Source organism: Pollicipes pollicipes, unplaced genomic scaffold (assembly GCF_011947565.3).
Source record: "Pollicipes pollicipes isolate AB1234 unplaced genomic scaffold, Ppol_2.1 Scaffold_7223;HRSCAF=8565_pilon_pilon_pilon, whole genome shotgun sequence".
Lineage (NCBI taxonomy): Eukaryota > Metazoa > Arthropoda > Thecostraca > Pollicipedomorpha > Pollicipedidae > Pollicipes > Pollicipes pollicipes.
The window spans coordinates 108,008-127,089 of NW_023597030.1; the positions used below are offsets into that span (position 1 = coordinate 108,008).

Sequence of the window (19,082 nt, forward strand, 5' to 3'; positions counted from 1 at the left end):
CCACAAATTGTGTGAGCCTGCGACGTGCTAAGTTCGGTTTTCAGCGATTTTTTTCAGGCTTGCTTCCCCTCCCCCCTCCCCTGAGCTACTGTGAAATGCCTCAGAAAGGACTTTTATTATCATCTGTTTTCCATTCATTTTGCTTGCGAACTCTCCATATTGGCGGACATGCGAGGCATCCAACGTGTGCTAACACGCTCGGGTCAGCTGACATGCCCTCATAGCTACTAGCCCTTTCCGGAAGGCCTACCGGCCAGCCAAGGACGGATGCAGCTGTTATTTTGGAACAGACAAGTAAACAGCGCCAATACCCGCAAGATTGGCCTCGAGGGAAATACGACTTCTCTCCTACTCCCAAGACCTCGGGGGAAATGGCCCACCCAGTTACCTCTTCCCCGTTCTTAGATGTACCCTGAGCTGAACCCTCCCCCCCCCCCCTCTCCCCAACCATAGGAAGCTGGCCGTGTGACAGCTGCTACGCACCGGCCACGTAATTTGAAGGACAGGGGAACAAAACTGTAACACGCTCCTTACTTGTTCACACGGCCACACGTGGTCAAAACCTTGGTTCGCCTGTTGACTGCCTTAGGGTGCCGATAGTGTAGTGGTTAACGCTGCCGCGTTAACCACTGCGCGTGCATCCCAGGCTCTTATCCCTGTTCTTGCTTTGTCCTGAACCCCCGCGACGCCCCGCTTGTCTGGGGCAGGCTGTATGCCTCGGCCGCGAATGGGCCGAGAGGCACCCTGGAGGGGGACCCCGACCACGCGCCCAGCGCATATCCCTAAGGGTCCCTGTGTGGGCTGAGGCTCGGCGGTTGGCCTCCAAGGCGCATACAGGCCTGCTCCACCTTCCATCCATTCTCCTTCATCCCAAAGCCCTGAAATGATCACTTCTGGTCGACAGAGCTCTAATCCAAGCAACCAAACTGCGTGCCCGGGAAACCAGAGACACGGGGTTCGATTCCCCGCGGTGTCCGCCTTTCCCGCCATGGTGAGAAGCAGGCGTCGCCATATAGCCTTAGCAGCGAGTGCGTCGTAAAGCCCAATGACACACATTCACACTGTTGATCCTTCACCTGAATAGCGTGATAATTTCACCACAGGAAATATTGCAAACTCTACATACAAATTAGCGGCGATTCATTCACGGATTTTCAGCTCATACGCAACACTTGAAGGCAGATTCAAATACCTGACATGAAGTTCGACTTTGTGGGGATTTTTACGTCAGCACGCATGCCGCGACAAAGACCGTGGTTCCCTGCCGCGCTGAGAGGTTCCCATGCGCGAACCAGCGCGCCCGATGAGGGTCAGGCCAGGCGAGAAGGACTCGTTCCGACCCGCGTGGGTCGCCATCCAGACAAAACCAACGCAGCCACGGGGCATAAGGCGAGCTCTTGCCCCGTCATAGCCGTGCAGAGGCCGCGGAGGAGATGCGCAGGCGGCAGGACGAGCTCTGGCTCGGAATGCCTAGCGTCGGCCACTGACGCATGCCTGGTCTGCACGGGCCGAGCGGCAGAAGCGGGCCTGACTGCGTCAGCCACTGACGCGTGCCTGGTCTGCACGGGCCGAGCGGCAGAAGCGGACCCGACTGCGTCGGCCACTGACGCATGCCTGGTCTGCACGGGCCGAGCGGCAGAAGCGGGCCTGACTGCGTCAGCCACTGACGCGTGCCTGGTCTGCACGGGCCGAGCGGCAGAAGCGGACCCGACTGCGTCGGCCACTGACGCGTGCCTGGTGTGCACGAGCCGAGCTGCAGAAGCGGGCCCGACTGCGTCAAGCAGCCGCACTCGGGGATCTTGAGTCACATCAAAATGTTTTGCTCGTGCCGTGGCATTTATGTCGTGCCATAAAACCTTGTGTCATGGTGCAATAACAGGGCCGTGTTAGCTTATGATGTCATATATCGTTCAGTTATTTTACATGTTACGAAATCGCTGCGAAATGTTATTCCATGATACGGCTGGCATTATATTTTGAGATATTAAACCTATAGGCTATGTTGACCGACAAGTTTCCAAACGTTTTCATGCATTGATATCCCGGCGATGGTGAAATTGAGTCGAGTGATAATGAAACATGATGCCTTACGACAATAAAGCCTTTTCAGGATTATTCATTCAAGGTAGCTATAACATGTTGCTGTCACAACATTATTCGCTGTTTTTACATAAGTGCCATACGAAATTAAATATAGCATGCTAGGTGCTGAATATGAAACGTTTGCATTCATTTCCCATAAATCAATTGAAGGCACGCGCCATCATCACGCCTTTGACCACGTCACACCTTATTCGCGTTCTGTCGCATGACCGCAGGCCTCTTTGCAAGCAGACCCGTCCTGATCTGAATGATGCAAATCCACGTCCAGCCCGGTGGCAGTCACTGGCGGACGAACACGCCAGCCTCGAGCGAGGTAATAAACGCGAGGCAAACATTCGCACGTCGCCCGAGCCGTTCTCACGTCCGAGAGGCTGCCGCCCACCGTTCCCGCAAAAATCCTGCGGGCCCAATCCGACCCTCGCGGAGGTCCCTCGAGTCTGAGCTCCTCGGCCTACGCCGCCGCAAGCCGCGGAATGAGGCACGAGGCACCCGTCTGCACTAAGACGGCTGGCCACGCGCCAGGCCCCGGCGAGCAGGGGCTTATGGGACAACGGAGGCGTGTCGTATGTCGGCGGGAACGGCCACGTCGTAGACATGGGCGGCGTTGAGCGGAGTCGTGCAGTCCGTCCCCTTCGCTCACATTCCTCCCTCCAAATATGAGATGTGACATTCCTGGGCGCCGCCTAATGCGGTGTGTGTCACCCATTTAAACGTCGCGCGCCCAGTGCGAACAGTCATCGGCCCTGAGAAGTCGCATTCGCCAGAATGCGAACCATGGTGCATTGGGTACAACATTACACAGATGGAGAGGACCGTCAAAAACACAAATGGCCACTGCAAAAGCCACTCAAGTTGGTCAAACACGCGGGCTTCCTGAGTGATTGCGCCCGGAGCGTGGTAAGTTCACGGCGTCAGTTCTGTCCTGGGTGAAAGCACCCGGACCGTGGTAAGTTCATGGCGTCAGTTCTGTCCTCCTGGGTGAGTGCACCCGGACCGTGGTAAGTTCACGGCGTCAGTTCTGTTCTCCTGAGTGACTGCGCTCGGACCGTGGTAAGTTCACGGCGTCATTGAGTTCATGGCGTTCTTCTGAGTGATTGCGCCCGGACCCTGGTAAGTTCATGGCGTCAGTTCCGTCCTCCTGAGTGATTGCGCCCGGACCGTGGTAAGATCACGGCGTCAGTTCTGTCCGTAGCATCCCCCGGTGGCCCACTGGGAGCTGTTTCGCCCGGGGCTCTGCTCGCACGGGTCCTGAGGCTGGAGTGGGCCAAGGTCGGTGCCAGCGGCGTCCACAAGCTCCCGAGGTCCGTCCAACCATGGCCTTGACACTCGCGAATACTGATCACATCCAGTGGCTAGCGTCCAGATATAGTCTGAATCAGCCCCTGACGACGGAATGAGTGGTGAAGCGCGCCCCCTCATCTGCCAGAACTGGTCCGCTGAACTGATCCGCTGACGGGCCATGCGGCGCACGCGCAATCCTTTCACGACGTCGTGTCGCGTCGGTCCAATAATTGTCACTTCGGTTCTTTAGAAAAGAATGATTACCGCATCCCTGTTTTTCATCAGGGTTGACACATCAGTTTCTGAACAGCGATCAGCTGCAGCGTGTCAACAACCGCCCTTCTCCCAAACATATCCGCCCTCTACGTCGGCGCAGAATACAGGAAGCATGCTTAAACCTCTCCCCCTCCGGCCATGTTAGGCTAACGCGGGTGGCCAACTGCACCACATCACCATACAGCAATAGCACGACAGAGTGAGCATCATCACGAGCCACGAGCTCCTTTCAAGCAATCAATTAACAAAACAAAAAAGTGGTGCGTCGTCGTTACGTAGCTGGCAGCGTGATATCAATCTACGGAAAAGGCTTTCACCGGAAAAGAACGGGCCTAAAACAATGTTGAGCGTCCAGTATGCCCGACGCACACAATATATTTCATGCATCTGGTTTGTGATATAAGCCGTGCCAGACGGCAAAAAAAGCTCCGAATAAGCCGCGAGAAGTAGATTCGCGGCTTTAGAACCATTGGAATTTGCTCCTTCTGGGCGCTTCTGAGAAAGTTGGCCGCGCCTGTTTTAGCTCTCGCATTTTATATGAAGCCCCATCCGACAGCTGCTGGCTGCTATGACTTGGTTATGAAGCAACTACTCTAAGTCCACAAATTTTGAACGGATTAAGACCAGTACAGTCCAGGGGGTGGGCGCATCCAGATCCGGCACACATCCAACCGGTATTATTATTATTGTATATTCTGCCCATTGGTCTGCCCTTACAAAATCAAAGTCAAGGGAAGGTTATGTGGAAACATTCAATTATTATTCTGTCTTTTTGTATGCGTACATGCGTAATTGATATATATATATATATATATATATATATATATATATATATATATATATATATATATATAAGCAGGCACATGTTTGAATAGGCATGAGATTCTACGATGCGTTTAATATCGCCAATGGCGCTCACTAGTGTAAATTCATCAATGACGCGTCTAAAAAATGGCAAGCAAGATGACATTCAAGCAAGCTGAGGGCGAAACCATGAAATGGTTCCGAAAGCAAAACCGTTTTTAGTAAGCGATATCGGGCCTACAGTCAGCAGGGGTAGCAGGATTATTTCTGAAAAACTGTAATGACGCTCACCACGGCGACGGAAAACGATTTCGTCCAGGCTTTCTAAAAGCGTGCGACATACCAGATGGCGATCTACTTTTGGCCAGCAAGCGAGGGGGTTTCTGACGGCACCAGCAGGCAGATCAGACCGAGGCACTGTAAGGGCTTGTGTGTTAGAGTAATGGGGGCAACGCACAGACGCAGAGGGTTACCAGAGAGACAGTGGACGGGCATTCAAGCACAACAGACGTCGGTGGATGGATAGCGGTGAGCGTTGTAGCACGCTGGATAGCGGGGTAATGCGACACCGCAGACAACAGTGCAGAGCCGACGTCGGGCACTGCAGCAATATGGACAACAATGTCAGGCGTCAGAGAGCGGCGGTTCACTGTAACACGACAGGGATGCAAAGGCCGAGTGGTTAGCGCCTGCGGTTCCCCCCGGGGGACTCAGGCTAGAACCCCGGTTGTGCTAAGACCCCTAAGCGTTAATATGTTCTCTGCAGTCGATGGCGCTTGATAACAAGGTGCGTAACGCACCTTGACGCACGCACGTGCGTCTCGTTCCTTTAAAGAAACAACCGTAAAAAGACAGACGGCGATGGGGCACTCTAACGTGTCAGACAGTTGGGGGCACTGTCGCAGCGGACAGCGTGTGTGATGGACATGTTACGGTGACCTACACGCCGCCCACTGCACCACGTCACACAGCGACAGGTCGAGTGACGCGGCGCTGCAGCGCCGACCTGGCACCACAGCCAGACGCATCTGGGCTATTTCCTCATCATCCGCGTAACAAGATAACAGGCTCGGTAATGAGCAGGAAAATGAAGATTTAACAGCAATGCCGCCACCGCGGCGGGAGACGTGTAGGGCTAGTGGCAACTTGTTATAGACCAAGTTGCGACAGCCATCAATGGAAGCGGGTCAACGAGGTCGTGGTACGCAGAGTTTTGAAAAGGCTACTAGCGCTCCCATCGGGACTCCAGATGGGCCTCAGGTATCCGCAATGCTTGATGGACACTCCGACAGTCCACAAATAATCGCTCCAAGCCTCCATGCTCCTCCGCCAAAGACTCATGATAATTTGGAGCCTGCCTCGCAACTGGTTCCGTAAACATAAACAAGGCCGCAAATGAGGCAAAACAGCACCGCAATAAACCTGATGCGGTAAGCAGCACCTCAATAAGTCCGGAACGCCAATGCGAGTGAGAAATAAGCGATTGCGCGGGCCACCGAAGAGCGATGACAACACACGAGGAACGGCATCGGGTGAGCCAGGCCCTTAGCGAGTGACGTCTCATGCTGCAGAGGACAGCATCCTGACTCGCCGCGAGTGGCTTGTAACATCAGACGAGATCTCTCCGCAGAACAGAGCCTCCGGAGTCTTTTGGGCGTATCCAAAGCCTCTAGCGTATGCCACGTGCCCCAAACGCATTGCCTGGAATCTCGCCGTGCTTGGCACCCCCGGGATCTCCTGCCCGGCGTGCGGATCATCCAGACGCCCCATCTGTGGCGTCCCGCACTCCCACCAGCGGCACACCCACCCAGAAGCCGGCGTGCAGATCCCCCAGAGAGTGTCACCGCACGTCCCATCCGTGGCCTCCCGCGCTCCCACCAGCGGCACACCCACTCAGTGGCGTGCGGATCCCCCAGAGAGTGTCACCGCGCGTCCGATCCGTGGCGTCCCGCGCTCCTACCAGCGGCACACCCAGAGAGTGTCACCGCACGTCCGATCCGTGGCGTCCTTCGCTCCCACCAGCGGCACACCCACCCAGCGGCCGGAGTGCGCGCTCGACCGACCTGGTCCACGGCGGGCCCGTGCCCGCGCCAGCCGGGCCTGGCCCCCGGCCGGCGCCGCCCGTCCATCTCCTCTCCGGCAGCGGCCACTCACCGAAACGGACGTATCTGCGCGGCGACAGGTTGTCCTGCCAGCCGGCGCGTGCCGGCGCGCCCCAGCAGAGCAGCAACACAGCCAGAGGGCACCAGATGGCCGCCATCGTCGCGCCGCCTCGCCAGACGGCCGGCCGTTCGCAGCTGCCCGCCGAGGCGAGACTGTCCGCTGCGGGACGGCCCTGCCACTTCAGCCGCACGCGCTGCGCTCACTTCGGTCCGGCCCGCCTTCAATCGCAGATGGTTCTGTTCGCTTCAAAACGCCGGTGCTGTCCGTCGCTTGACTTGGTTCAGACGAGTGCATTCATTGCGGCACCGTTGCGTCCTGCAAGACGGCTCAGTGGACTGCAAGTAGCGGCGCTCGTTCTCCCTGACGCAATGGAGAGAGCTCTGCTTGAGAAGGGGGTCTCTGTCCCCAGCTCCGCCCAGCCCGCGGGGTGGTCCTTGCTACTCCAGAGAAGCTGGGCTGGCGGGCCGGTCACCGGGTCACGCAGGGTGAACTTAAGAGGTCAGCTCGAACTCTGGCCACCGGCTGGGCTGAGGCTGGTCGTGAGACGCATCCTGTTTTCGTGGTCCCACGTCCGCTCGAGTCTCTGAAAAAGAGGGTAAGACGTAGATAAGGTGCAGCTCTCTGCGATGATCACCTCGGAATCGATGCCAAGAAAAACTGAAAGAGGCGTTACAGCTTATGTCTCGTAAGATGTTCAGTGCATTAGCGAAGAACATTAGTCACATAGATAAAGCAGCAGCATTAATGCACTTCTGCTATTGTTTCGAGAAAGGCATGTTGCCGAAATATCACCCAACTATATCTCTATTCTCCTGTTTTTTTCCGAGGAATAAGGCTAATGCTACTGTCTTGTCTATGCTTCTGTGTTTCTGTGAGCTACCACTGAACATGAGCGTTGGACACGTTATTTTATGCGCAGGTTCAAGACATATGGACGATCACACAGGTAATCAAGCGTGAATAATCCCACCACCATGGCGTGAATAATCCCATCAACTTGCGTGGCAAAAGATCACAAGTGAAGCGCGAGATACATCATGGATTCCGCACTTTGATGAGATGTAACCACCGGTTACCCGACTGGGTTGCTGCGGCTTATCTGACGTGACGTGACGTGACGTGACGTGACGTGACGTGACGTAATGTGACGTGACGTGACGTGACGTGACGTAATGTGACGCGACGTGACGTGACGTGATCTATTTGCCCGGTGCAGCGGACTGGTACTTCAACTCTGTACTGATTCAGCACAGCAGGTCACGGAGGCAAGAAACAAACAATGAAACGTTTCTGCCGATGGGGATACTAGAAGAGGTAGGTCGTATTCGGAGGCATAAGACGGTGAGAGCTGTCCAATCAGTGCCAACTTCGTTCAGCCAGTAACGATTATCGGGTGGCTGATTTGTGCGCAGCGTCGCAGCCGCGAGAGTGAGGCTAAGTTAACTGCATCCTGGTGACTGAATCCCTGTTCTCAGTAAAAAGGCCCCCTGCAGACACGAGCAGCGTAACGAGCCAACCAGCTCGCACCACACCTTAGTTAACTAGTCTCTCCGCTTTCGAGGGGGGGGGGGGGGGGTTGACGTGCGAATAGATGCGAATAAACGTATGAATGAATCAATGCGCTGGGATGGCAGGGTGGTTGGGGTGCCGTTAGCGAGGGGACCGTCCGCGGCGACGCCGGCAGCGATCACGACCGAGGCACGGCGTCGCACCTCAACCCTACGCCGGACGACCGGACCCGCCCGCTGGTCAGAACTCAGCTGCACGCGGCAGGCAAAGCTGTCTCCCCGCTCGACCGAGCCGGATCAGACGGCTTTGCATCAGCTATGCTTTACGTGGTTCGTTTGCATACGTTCAGTCAAAAATGCAGCGAAAGTCGGGCGAATGCACAATGTGCTTCACTGGAGCGGGCATTAGGAATGTGCTCTCTCCCACAGTTCGCGATGTTGGCAGCCGGCCGGGCAGTTTGGAAATAAGCGGCACGTGCTGGCGCGCTGGCGCATGGCCTCCATTTGGCGTTTGTCGGTTGAACAAATGAGCTACACACGCCAACGCCGGCCCGAAAGCCAGCGCTGAATTGGAATTGTGGTCGGTCGCGCTTCGTCGGCGCCAACTGCGGCGGAAGCGTCGGCCAGGGGCCTTGGAACCAAGCATAAATTGGAGGAGCTTGGGTGGAAGAAAACAGTTCCATTCGTCACTGTTTGACCAAAACACTTAATGCCTGCAACCAGGAAAACTTGCAACCATTGCAGTCGTTCAATGTTTGCGATGAATGATGGGAACTTTTGAGTGATCGGCAATAAGATGTGAAGGCACCAGTGGGTCTGCACTGAACGATGACAACGAAACTGGTGATGTCATGGGTGCAGTAAGCGATGTCTGGGATACCCATTGCATCACACTTCCTTAAAATTTATAACACGGGCGTCGATTTGTATTCTTTTGGGTGGGTCACTGCCCCATGTCCAATTTGCCCTCCCCCCAACGGTGAGTTTGGCCCCTCAACCTTTCGACGCCGAAGTAAAGCGGGGTATGAACAATGAGAGATCAACATTATATTTATTGTAAAGCGGGTTTCTTCTCATTGTTTCTCAGATAAAGGAAAAAAAGAAGATGAAAAATGCAATGTCATATTCAGCTGATAATTTTCTGTTTTCTTCCACATGACACGTAATTCTAGTTGTGCGATTAGTATGCCTTGCGACTTTGGTCATGCCTCTTGACTTTGGTTTGCTGTCGTCCCATTGTTTGTTCTAATAAGCGATGTTTCATGTTCTACAACTGCAGCATGTTGCGTGATTTTGTTTCAAAATCATACCATGAAAACAAGCTGGTCGAAATTAGGACACAAAGACACCACCCCGATATTAGCCGTTTACATTCGGAAGAACAGTTGAAACGTGTCCGACATCCACTTGCATGTGAGTACTCAATGGAACCGTTACGAGAACTTGATGACCGACATCAGCCGAACAAACCAATAGCGGCAATTGCCCGACGACATGCCTAGCGCGAGTGCTGAGTTGCCAACTGCACCCCGCCTTGCGGCTATCAGTCGAGGGTTTCCGTGGCAGCCTTTAACACGAGCTCGGAGGCAGCCTTTAACACGAGCTCGGGTTTGGGTCAAATTGACCCCCCAAAGGTTTTTCCAAAGTGGTTTCCTAACGGCGCGGCTCAGCCGCACCAAATTTTGCATAGCTGTAGACAATTGAATAGTGTATCGTTTGGCATATAAAATTTAGATGTACCTTGTAAGGTCGCTGATCTACGACAGGTAAAATTCAGGCCATGGTTTCAGCGAAGGCAATTTCTAGGCAATCCTTCAATCTGATCCAACTACGGAGTGTTAGACGAAGCCATACATCTCTGAAATGCTTTCGTAGGCAATACAACAGTTGAATGAGCAAATTAGACTGGCATGAGGTCAGGTATAAACGTCACACCAAGGTCAAAACCAACCTGTTTTGCTATTCGAGTTCTTGCTGTATGGGATAGTTTCTGGTGTTCATTTCGAGTTTATTGATAGTAGGAACCGCATTATACATCTTCCATGGACTTCTTAAAGGTCAAAATAGGTGATTGACCTGAAATGACCCAGGCCAACATTTTGTTTTAGGAACATACTGCCTAGCGTAATCTTTGTCGCTTAGTCAAATGCAAAACTCAAAGCAATCTTGTATGATTTTGGTCACCTTGACCTTCAAAAGGTCAAACAAGGTCACTGGCTTTGAATGAGGATGTGACCTTTGCTTAGAAACGGTTATCTAGGTTCTGGGGGCACTTTGGAGACCAACCTGGAACTTGACCTTGTTTGACCTTATTTGACCTGAAGGTCAGAACCTAGGAACCTGAAACTTTGACCTAAGTGAGTTCACGTACAGGTCAATACACTCTGTAAATTTGGTGTTTCTAGCTTTCTTAGTTCCCGAGATCTCAGGGGGGTCAATTTGATCCCCTCCCCACCCGAGCGAAGGGTATCCAACCGGCCACCCGGGCGCGTGTTAATAGTCCCGCACATCAACTTGTAGTACTTACTCCCGAGGCTGTACACGTTTAAGAAAGTCCGAAGTCACATAATAGCGGCCTTCTGTCGATTACCGGAACCTAGTTCCGACGACCGACGCCAAACAAACTGATAATGATGCCCAACGTCAACATCTTCCGCTGAGAAGGAGCGAGGAGGCGTATTAGAGCTGGGGTGGAGTTTCCTATTCGGTTGAGGGAAAGGCGGTCACTCAAACTGCATAGCGTTGAGAGAAAAGGGGGTCAAATCCGGGGAGAAGCCTGTTGTTTTGTGTATTTATTTACGAAATAACAGCTCTGTGGTAGAGGCGGATTTGCCACCAGATTACTTCAGCGTCTGGTCTGAAACACGGGCCCATTTCCCAGGCAGACATAAGGTGGGATCCACGATCTACATCGGCCGGGCCCCTGAGTCAATGAGGGCCTCCTGTTTCGGTTTGGGGCTTACAGTGCCTGACAAGGGTCTAGTATTGGCAATGGGCCCAGAATCGGTCAGGAATAGTGTTCGTGGGGCCTCACAAGGGGTTCCCAAATGCCCCTCGACAGCGGCGATAAAATGTCAGATTGGAGGGCACGAAGAGCTGACAGAAAGTCACATTAAGGACCCCAACCCGCAGGGCTGGTCCCCCAAATATCAGTCAGAGGGTCTTCTGCACCGATGTGGAATAGCCTGGGACAGTGTGGACCTCTATATAGGTCAAAGCACAACTCCGAACAATCGCCCCGTATCAGTTGGAACCTTGCGGGCCCATTCCCCAGGCAGGGACGAGGTCGGGACCCGCGATTTGTATTGGTCGGAACCCTTGAAACAATGCGTGCTCCTGTGTCGGTCAGACCTCTGCAGTGCCTAACAGAGGGTTCTGTGTGTCGGCCAGGGTAACACTTGCTGAACAGGGGTAGGCGACGGCACCCCGAATGCTCGAGGGCCTCTTGTGTTGGTTGGTGCCGGCGCGCCCTAAAACGGAAGATCACCACCACCACAGACCCTCTGACAACGAAAGTGGATGTGAGAGATTACGAGACCAAAAGAAAGCATGGAATACCCAGTGACAGTCAGAGGCCCCAGTTCAGAACGGAGAGTTTTTCATCCCATTTCAGCCAGGGGATCGTTTTGCTGAACTGGAGTCTCTGTGGGGGTCACCTGGAGCGGTGAGGCATCTCCGCGCGTTAGTGGCGGGCCCTGCGTCTACCCGGGGCCAAAAACTCGGTCCATGGGGCTCTGATGTCAGGCAGGCGACAGATGTGATGACTGATTCTTCCAAGGGCTTCCGTATTGACCTGACGACCCCGCTCCCGAGTCGTCGGCATGGCGGCTGCTGGGCACCCCGCGCTGTAACGGAGTGAGCCCTTACTTTTACCTCTGGCCGGGAAATATAAAGCACCCCTAGTGTTTTACCGACTAGGCTCTTACTCGGAAAACGTAAGGGTTTCTTTGGTTTTCAATAAAGCGGATCGAGACGAGACTAAAAATGAAAAAGGCCAACACAAATGAGGATGTCCATCCTTATCCGAGTCAACATGTGGAACAAATTACGTTAACAGTTTTTGCCTGCGTGCTCGCAATCTTAGAAGCAAAAACATCGATGCCTGGGGTTGCAGTTTCCATCAAACCGAGCGGCCTCAGGCACTGCAGCTGACGCCAGGTGGCGAGATGGCGAAGCGGCGGGTGCCTGGTGCGCTAGAACAACGTGAAGTAATGCTCCCGCAAGTTTTTCCAAATCAATCTGTGCCTTTCAACTATTAGGTTTGAACGTATATTTCACCTGCATAATTTTGAGATGTTCTCTGAGTGGACTGACAGCGGCAGCAGCCCCAATACAGAGATTACACCATAACTTGTCTAGTTCCATGGTCAAATTCCAATACCTGTCTAATGTGTTGCGAATGCTAATAATTTCATATTGTAAGTCTAAGAATTGTTAAGGTGAAACATGCTCACGCATTATTTTTTAAAACGTACAAATTGACATCCTCAAGCGTTCAAAGGTTTTTTTTTTTTAAAACGATATCATTTTTTGTCCGCCCGCTGGCCTCCGCTTAATACAAGCCACGGGGGGGGGGGGGGGGGGGGAAGCCGCGCAGTCCACGGAGACTGCAACGCCGGGCATCAGGGGTTTGGTTTAAGGCTTGCGAGCGTACATGGCCAAAAGTATGTGATGCATTTCTTTCGCAACTGGGTTCTGAAAACAGGTTTTAGATGCCCGGACGCACGGGGATTAGGCATGTAAAAGCAAATATATTCCCCATTTCGATCTACAATCGGCGTTACCTATAATCTACGTTCACAATATCTCTGTACGAGACAGCAAAGATTCTGCCAAAGCCCCTCAGAAAGACTAGACTACTACTAAAGACTACTCCACTCGGAAAGAGTCCACTGAGGAAGTGCCAAATGAATTTATGCCATCATTGGAATCAAATATATGCCATCATTTAATGCCTGGCTTCTTCAGGCTAATGACTTCAGAATACCGACAGACTGGCACGTTTCGATACCTTCTGGCTTGTTTCGTAAAAAGGGTACACATCAAAATAAGACGGAGCAAATCGTGTCCCTTGAAATCAAGTAGGTCATATCTGGTTATGTTTAAGGTGGGGTCCTTACACCAGGAGGGGACCCTTTGTCAGTTCTGCGCTCCTCCCCCCTATCAAGGTTCTTGCCGCGCATCCGCGCGGGTGAGGTCATTGTGCACCATTGTGGGTATACCAGCGTAATCGTATGAGGCCACCTTAAAGTCAGCTCAACTAGCAATGCGTTTATACTCACACTGCGTTGCGCGTGACACTGACATCATGGGGCTCCATTTACCACACTTCCAAACTGAAGCGGGCTAGGGTCGTTTTCCATTAAGAGGCGCAAAGGCTTAAAGTAATGTCCCCAGAAACACAGCAGGCTTGCGAAGCGTGTGTTATGAAATGAGCGCGGAAAGGCATTATTAACAGAAGGGCATCTACTTAAGCTAATTGGGAAGGTTTGAGGACCATCTTCGTAGCTGGTACATGGGGAAGTGTTTGTGTTTTGTGTTACGATAACTGAAATGCAACTATTGTATTGATGATACTTCAGTGTGGTGAGAATTCACGCGTAAACGAGTTCTGATAGCCACATGTGTTGTGAACGCCATTCTAATTTAGATCAATACGACAAAAATTCTTTAAGCAAGCAAGGATAAATTAGGTGCAGATTTCACTTTTGGATGTGCAAGGTGGGGTTGCAACTTCACCCTTTCAGCTTCACAAAACAGGTGCGCATATAAGAAGATAATGCAAACTGCCTGGCTTCCATATGTGATTCCGGTGACTACACATATGACCTTTAAAAAACATGTTTTTATTGCAGACTATTATATATATATATATATATATATATATATATATATATATATGTAGTGTACAAGTGGACAAATCCGAGAAGTTTTCCCACCTGTCCCCCTATGGTGACTTCCGAGACTTTGTCTTTCCCCAATCATTTTGAGAAATCGACACACATGAGTTATAAAGTACAGAAGAATACCGGTCGTCCCAAGCCGAATTCTGTCAGCAAATATGATTGCATTGTCATTTTTCACCATTGAGCAAGCCTTTCCAGTTGAGCGTTCGTATCCATGAGGCGAAATAGCTGGCTACACTGGCTGGAGTCGCTGCACTGTTTTGCAGCCGGCGCAGCCGACCGCTGTGATGACCCGTGAACACTGCGTCGGGGTAGAGGAATGAAACGGAACAATGGATACCACATGCCAACGTATAGCGGCCCAGAGGCGCGTATTAGTCCAATGTTAAGCGTGACGTTTGTCGGATGGTGTCTGGTGACGACCAACGGCTTTGCGAGGCCTGGCGATTGTCGCGAGCTTTGCAGCAGCCGCCGATGGCGATTGGCTTGACACCCAAGTGTGTCACCTCTCACCGCCACGCAAAAAGATAGCCGCCTCGCGAAGGGTAAACACATCGCCACTGCGGGCAAATACTGCTGAGGGTCAGGTCGAAGGACGGACGGCAGAGTGCAGCAAGCACTACATCTAGCTTTGTGTGTGCCATTACGGCGGCGCACGCTAGTTTTCTGTATACTCAGCATGCTGGCCAGTGCAACGAGTTCAGCATTGTTGACCTAGGCGGCGCTCGCGTGCATTGGAATGTGCACCATTTAGGACAAGTTACAGACCACTCGCTCTTTGACATTTGCAGACATCGCGTCGCGAAACATACCTTTGACATTGTCAGACATCGCGTCACGAAGCATACATTTGACATTGTCGGATATCGTGTTGCGAAGCATACCTTTGACATCGTCAGACATCGCGTCGCGAAGCGCACCTTTGACATTGTAAGATATTGCGTCGCAAAGCACACCTTTGACATTGTCAGACAACGCGTCGCGAAGCACGCCTTTGACATTGTCAAACATTGCGTCGCAAAGCACACCTTTGACATTGTCAGACATCGCGTCGCGAAGCACATCTTTGACATCGTCGGACATCGCGTCGCAAAGCATACCTTTGACATTGTCAGATATCGCGTCGCGAAGCATACCCACGACATTGTCAGACATCCCGTCGCGAAGCATACCTTTGGACAGACTCGCGTTGCCTCCGAGTGAAGTGAATCGAGTGAATCGATTCGTTTAAATGTTTTGGTCAGAGTTGAAACCGGGTAACCGTATCGACCTAAATCATTGGCTAGTTCGTTCAGATCGAAACATAAGTAGCGGGGAATTATATTCGGTCAGTTCTATGGTGTGTAACATGTGGCACGCCAGACAGACCGCTGTCCGATTTTCCAATATCTAACCCGTGCAAGCTTTTGAATGGCTCATGGAACGGTGTACTTCCCAAACCGTTGCCGCTGGAATTGACTAAATCGTAATCCACTTCGGAACTCAGGCATGTCTCCTTGCGGCGGAATCGGAGTCCACCCAGCACAACGTTGTACCGTTCATGACAAGAGACAGAGTCGAACCATGAGCTGGGAATTGGAGCCCAAACCGATTTTGGTGAGCCGGAACCAAGCACAAGTCTGCTTTTGGGGTGGGTCAAGTGACAGATTGCATACAAGGCGTTTTCCGGCCTGGAAGTATTTTGGTTCTAGGTGGCGGTTGAAAACAACGACCGTTTCATGCTACGAGCCGGTGAAAACACGAATGCAATATTACTTCATTCCGGAAAATCCTGATCTCGAGCCACATTTTCGGCTGCGGACGCATGCTTGTTGAATAAGTGCATGGATGAGTAAGAATAAGTGCAATATAAGAAAAAGTGCAAGTGCAAATAGGTGTGGAATAAGTGCATGCATGGATCATATGTAGTGATTCGTTTCATCTGTCCACTTCAGCACTTCAAATGTGCTGCTTCTCCACACTTTTTGCGCGCCATGAGTAATGCATCGAACAAAAATGCAGCAGGATTTCGTCCTTATAAATTTCGTCCCAACATTTCAGCTGATGGATTTCTGGGAGGTAAGGTAAGCGAGGCTTTTTGCGTGAGTTCTGACCCCACCATCCACTCGTAAAATTCCAGTTCAACGGCAGAGCCCTGTGGCGAAAGTTTAACGTGCCGCAGTACTCATCCCAAGCCGCCACGGGTAGGATGCGAGGCAAGCGTTCCCACCGATGGGCCTACAGGACGGACGGAAAGTTCTTCACACGCGGCTTCTCTCTCGCGCAAGGCAGGCGCTCGCGTCAGATTCTCTCTCTACGAAATGGTTCGTATGTCTTCTCGATAAATCGTCAAAGGAATATTGAGTGCTATGACTCACGCTACCGATTTAGTTGCGTGTGGTACCGTGTAGATACAAATAGAGTGATTCATCCGCAGCTTCTCTCTCACACCTGAAAAACTCTGGTTTTGTGTTAATCGCTCAAAGTAAAGACTATCAGCGCTCAGGTCAGGTTGATTTGGGTATTGGCTTGTGAGGTATCAACCGCGATAGCGAAACTTCTTCCAAATATCGAGAAGGCACTTGTGGTTATTTCTCCAGTGAACACACACACGGCGAATCTTAAATTTTCCGAAAGTTAGGGAGAAAGTGCAGGCTTTCCCCTCCCCCGTCGTCCTCTGGTTCCCGCACGCCTTGCCCATCACTATTTGTACCCTTGACGATCTCTAGCACCTCCGGACGTGTCATGCAACAATCTGTCATGCTCGCTCCTGTAAGGAACTTATGGCCGTTGTCTTTGAGGTGCGAGTTTAGGTCACAGACCCGGACTCAACAGTAAGAAACTCAGAGGAAGCCTGGATTTATGAGTCATGCAGATTATTAGACTCAGACTCCAGACTCACGTGAGGGTTGGCCACGGTGGACCCGGATTGGGACTCGGCTCACCGCGCCAGAACTCAGACTCGTGACTCACGTGCTCGTGTTCATGCACACTCCGGCGCAATCCTACTGCAAGCTCCGCGGCCTAACGTGATGTAACACATTTACGTTTGCGACACGAGCCGGCACTCCAGCCGGCCGGCCTGGGCCCCGGCGGGCCGACCGACAGTTCATCCCAGCGTGGTGCAACAGCGAGCCTCGTCCGTTCACCAGTCTCTGAGCCCGCAGCCACCAAGAGAGGCGCTCTCCCGGCCGGTTTTTCCCAAGGACTCAAATCGTAATGGTGACCGCGACGTGGCGAAAGGGAGGATTTAAACATGGCAAACATTGCATCCCAACGCGCGACACCCCAGCACCAATTAGCGCGCCGGCTTCTGAGCCCTGCGTCCCCGGAACCATCTGCGATATCCCCGATTCCACTTACCGCACGCGCAGTCCGCAGGCCGCGTCTCCCGGGCCGCCACTCCCCGCACCCGCCCGCTGCCGCTGCGGCGCCAGCACGCGGCCCGGCCCGACTCCAGCGGGGGGCGCCGCCCGGGCCGCCTCCGTATTGATCCTGCGGGACGGCGCGCGGCCGCCGCGCTGGCCGTCGACAGTGACGTCACGGCCGTGGCTTGCGGGCATCAGCTGACGCGCCGCGTCCCCGCCGGCCCGGGGACAGCTGACGGTGACGCTTGAGAGCGACGTCAGTCCCGGTGACGCCCACCGCGCTGGACGGCAGGGTCTCTTGAGAGCGACGTCAGTCCCGGTGACGCCCACCGCGCTGGACGGCAGGGTCTCTTGAGAGCGACGTCAGTCCCGGTGACGCCCACCGCGCTGGACGGCGGGGTCTCTTGAGAGCGACGTCAGTCCCGGTGACGCCCACCGCGCTGGACGGCAGGGTCTCTTGAGAGCGACGTCAGTCCCGGTGACGCCCATCGCGCCGGACGGCAGGGTCTCTTGAGAGCGACGTCAGTCCCGGTGACGCCCACCGCGCTGGACGGCAGGGTCTCAGCTTGTGTCCAGGGTGGTGAGACCATAGCTGGTCATACGGGCACAAGTTGGGATAGCTGTAGAGGTCTTCCGTCAGCCGAAATTCGTCCCCATGCACGATTTAAGCACCCGAATCAGTTGCATGCGGTAATCAGTCGACTTGTGCAAACGAGTCACACAGAGCAGCTACAAGCAGCGGCAGCGATATAGATGAGTCAGTGGCGTATTCAAAAACTGACAAGAGGCGGGGCACGGAGATTCGGGGGTCCGAACTTTCTCAGGAGTGTCTAGTAGAGCACCCTCTCGTGTTTTGGGGTTAAAACGATTCCCGCAGCCTGGAAAGTCACGGCCTGGTTAGAGATTGCCTGAGCGTCAAAATTGCAGAATTGATTTGCCGCAGACGCAGACCGTGGAAATTGCTGTACCAGAATTTCAATACGCAAATTCCGCAAATTCAGCAACAGATGTTGTAATATCGAAGGGCAAGGGCACAGTGGCTGCTACTGTAGCCTTCTCAATTCGCCTTATGAGTCTCACTTATGAGAACATTCTAAAGACAGTTATCCTCTGGCCTTGGGACGAACTGTCCGAGCTCCTGACATGACCCGCCTGGCTTAGCATGGATCGAATCCTGCTCACGGACATGTCTGTAATCTCCGTGGAGTATTGAACCGGAGCCGGTTTTTTTCTGACAAGATAGGCATTCGCCTCTTTCAGTGTATGTTTTGATTCTGATATAATTTAACAGGCTGCGCGAGATGCAAAAGTGTCTCATCAAGTGGCGTTGCTTTCAAGTTTGCCGAAGCTTATCCAGTGACTTAGTTGAGGTGTGGAAAGGCAATCAGCTGCGGCAAAAAGTAGAATGGTCTGCAGTTCTGCACCCTGTTTCTGTGTGCACTTGCAGTTAAACTCACCCCTACCTTCTTCGCCTGGCTTGAAAAAGGCCTCCTCTAAGCTATAAAATATCACATAAGCCGTTTGGGAAAAACATAGCGTGGATCGTACATTTTATTGAAATGGTGGCGACTACTGCCGGTCAGAACGTACCGGAGTTGGGAAGTGACACTCCATGCTCAATGTAGGGAAAACCAGAGTTCAACCGTACTCAACAGTTCGCTATGGGGTAGCGTCCACGCTACCGGCACAACCCA

At 52.8% G+C, this 19,082-nt stretch overlaps 1 protein-coding gene across 1 annotated transcript in view; it reads right to left on the bottom strand.

Moving 5' to 3' along the window:
- LOC119109026 (semaphorin-1A) overlaps positions 1-17,466 on the bottom strand; it is a 61,476-nt gene extending 44,010 nt beyond the window's left edge. Inside the window, exons 1-2 of the mRNA XM_037232568.1 lie at positions 17,384-17,466; positions 6,619-7,210 (exon numbers count right to left, since the gene is read on the bottom strand). Coding sequence (XP_037088463.1) covers positions 6,619-6,724 — 106 coding nt within the window. The 5' untranslated portion in view covers positions 6,725-7,210; positions 17,384-17,466. The remainder of the gene's footprint in view (positions 1-6,618; positions 7,211-17,383) is intronic.
- Positions 17,467-19,082: the final 1,616 nt, after the last annotated feature.